Source organism: Anarrhichthys ocellatus, unplaced genomic scaffold (genome assembly GCF_004355925.1).
Source record: "Anarrhichthys ocellatus isolate YVR2014 unplaced genomic scaffold, GSC_Weel_1.0 scaffold172, whole genome shotgun sequence".
Classification (NCBI taxonomy): domain Eukaryota; kingdom Metazoa; phylum Chordata; class Actinopteri; order Perciformes; family Anarhichadidae; genus Anarrhichthys; species Anarrhichthys ocellatus.
Window position 1 is genome coordinate 12,851 of NW_022280202.1, and position 2,477 is coordinate 15,327.

Below are 2,477 nucleotides of genomic sequence, written 5' to 3' on the forward strand. Positions count from 1 at the left end.
GTCTGTGTAGCAGCACTGAGCGAGCTCGTGCTTCAGCCAGGTACAGACACCTGATTGGACATCTGCTCACAAGGTGCCCATCTGCCAACAAAACGCTTGTAAACGCGTTTAAAGCAAGAAATGGTGATGAAATGTATGAATGACGAGTGTACAGGGTGTACCGTATGTACATCATGTAAGTGACATGAGTGGGGTGATGGTGATGACATCACTTTTATTTTCAGGTGGCCTGTGAAACTATGCTGAGTGGACCTGATCTACTCACCAGCCTCAGGAACACTGCAGGTAGGGGGGGGGGGGAGAATAATAATAATAATAATACCAGCTGGTCAGATTCTGTATTTACCAAAATACTTGAAGATGCTTATTGTTCTTTGAGCACACGATCAGGAGCATGAATGAGTACGAGTGTGTGTCTCTCTGTACGGTACAGGGTACTCTCTGGGAGAAGTACTCATGGACGTGAATAGAAAAGGCTGAAAGTTGATGATGTGCAGTACGTCTCTGATCTCTGAGACGCACTAGTAAGCTCCAGTGAAGTGTGTAACTCCTGTTCACATGCTATCCCGCAGGGATTGTGTACAACTCCAGTGGGCTGCTGCCCTGCTTCGACCTGTACAGTCTGTACGTGGAGTGTGCCGATCCCACCGGCTGTGGACTGGGTCTGAACAGCCTGGCCTGGGACTATCAGGTACTCCACCAGCACACAGCACCGCATCCAAACACAGTCCTCCTCTAGTAGCCTCAGCTCGTAGCGCTACGAGCCTGTAGAACTATGTTAAAATCAACGTCATCACCCTGTTCGTTACTAAGAAGAAGAACAAGACACACAAGAGGAGCTCTGATGCTGCATTATGAGGCGCTATATCTCTCTGGTTTTAATGTTTGAGTTGTACGCAGGTCAGTGAGCACCGACCGTTATCAGCTGGTATCGGTTCTAGAGTTTGATCGTCCGGCTCTATAGAAGCTGATCCACAGAGTCAAATGACTGCTCACTGATCCATCTGAGTTATTACTCATCTCGGCCTTTTATCTTCTGTTATGACTGTTTGAATCAAACGGGGCTTAGAACACAGGGAACACATTCCTAACCTCACACAAGAAGAACTTGAAAGCCATGAGAACATGGCCGCCGCACTGCTGTGTGACACGTGTACATACGACGTGCACGATGTGTATGTGTATGACGGTCTGTTCTGGTTGCAGGCGTGCACAGAGATCGATCTGTGCTTTGAGAGCAACAACGTGACGGACATGTTTCCTCCGATGGCCTTCACCAAGACGGACCGCCAGCTCTACTGTGCCAAACGCTGGGCTGTGGTTCCACGAGCTGACTGGCTCAAAACCCAGTTCTGGGGTGACGGTGAGCACAGTGAGATATCGTAGCACCTAGAGGAGGATGTCCTCACAGCCTGTTCTCATGCTCAGTCTCTGGGTCCCTGACGAGGACTCTGAGGGACAGGCTTGGTTAACGAGGCCAGTAACAGGCTTGTGCTACTGTACACGAGTCACTAGACATTTCTATTGTCATAAAGAAGAAAGACAAAGTAAAACAAACGGAGTTATGTGTACGTGTAGGACATGTTTCTGAAAGTAACCGCTGGACTGGTGGTGGATTGAGGCAGCAATTACAGGAGAGACTGATGAAAGTAACAATAACAAGATGAGAACAAACAGAAACTCATGAATAGATAGAACTGAAATACTAACACAGAAGTCACAGGTGGTGAGAGGAGAGCCTGAGGCACAGAATGAAGGGATGGAGGTCAGTGACAGGCAGACACCATCACAGTGTTTTGTGTGTGCAATGAGCACCAGTGTTGTCTCCTTGTGTTCAGCCCTCTCCACAGCCAGCAACATCATCTTCTCCAACGGAGACCTGGACCCATGGGCCAACGGAGGGGTAAGGCAGTAAACGGAGCGAGCAGACATCGTGAACTATGAAGCCACTGCTTTCAGTCTGACTCAATCAGCTCTCTGCTGTTTAGGTGCGCAAGACCTTGAGCTCATCAGTGATTGCTGTCAACATCTCTGGAGGAGCCCATCATCTGGATCTGAGGTACAGCAAGCTGTTGGCGTCCTTCACTTGTTCTTTATTCTCTTCACTCCGAGCTGAATCTGATCCGACATGTATCCACTTCATGCAGAGGATCCAATGATGCCGATCCAGAGTCAGTCATCAGCGCCAGGAAGACGGAAGCCGACCTCATTGCACTGTGGGTGGAGATGGAGCGGACCAGACTACAGCGCTCACTTTAGAGCTCCGGTTCTCCTCAGTATCAGGACTGGAACAGTGAGTCCACCTGTGTGTCACAGTTCCAGTCTGCATACTAAGAGCGTGTAGAGCAGGGTATTCAGTTACAACTCCTAAAGGTCCAGATTGACAAAATCTCCTCCGGTCCCGAACATTACAATAATATCTAAGTTGCACTATCTATCTATCTATCTATCTATCTATCTATCTATCTATCTATCTA

At 48.4% G+C, this 2,477-nt stretch overlaps 1 protein-coding gene across 1 annotated transcript; it reads left to right on the forward strand.

The window, feature by feature from the left end:
• Nucleotides 1–70: 70 nt before the first annotated feature.
• On the forward strand, nucleotides 71–2,471 carry LOC116400458 (dipeptidyl peptidase 2-like). The gene is made up of 6 exons (XM_031878304.1): nucleotides 71–285; nucleotides 573–691; nucleotides 1,207–1,363; nucleotides 1,839–1,903; nucleotides 1,989–2,059; nucleotides 2,148–2,471. Exons 1-6 carry the CDS (start codon nucleotides 240–242, stop codon nucleotides 2,257–2,259), a joined length of 570 nt encoding a protein of 189 aa, XP_031734164.1. The 5' UTR covers nucleotides 71–239; the 3' UTR covers nucleotides 2,260–2,471.
• The last annotated feature ends 6 nt before the right edge of the window (nucleotides 2,472–2,477 follow it).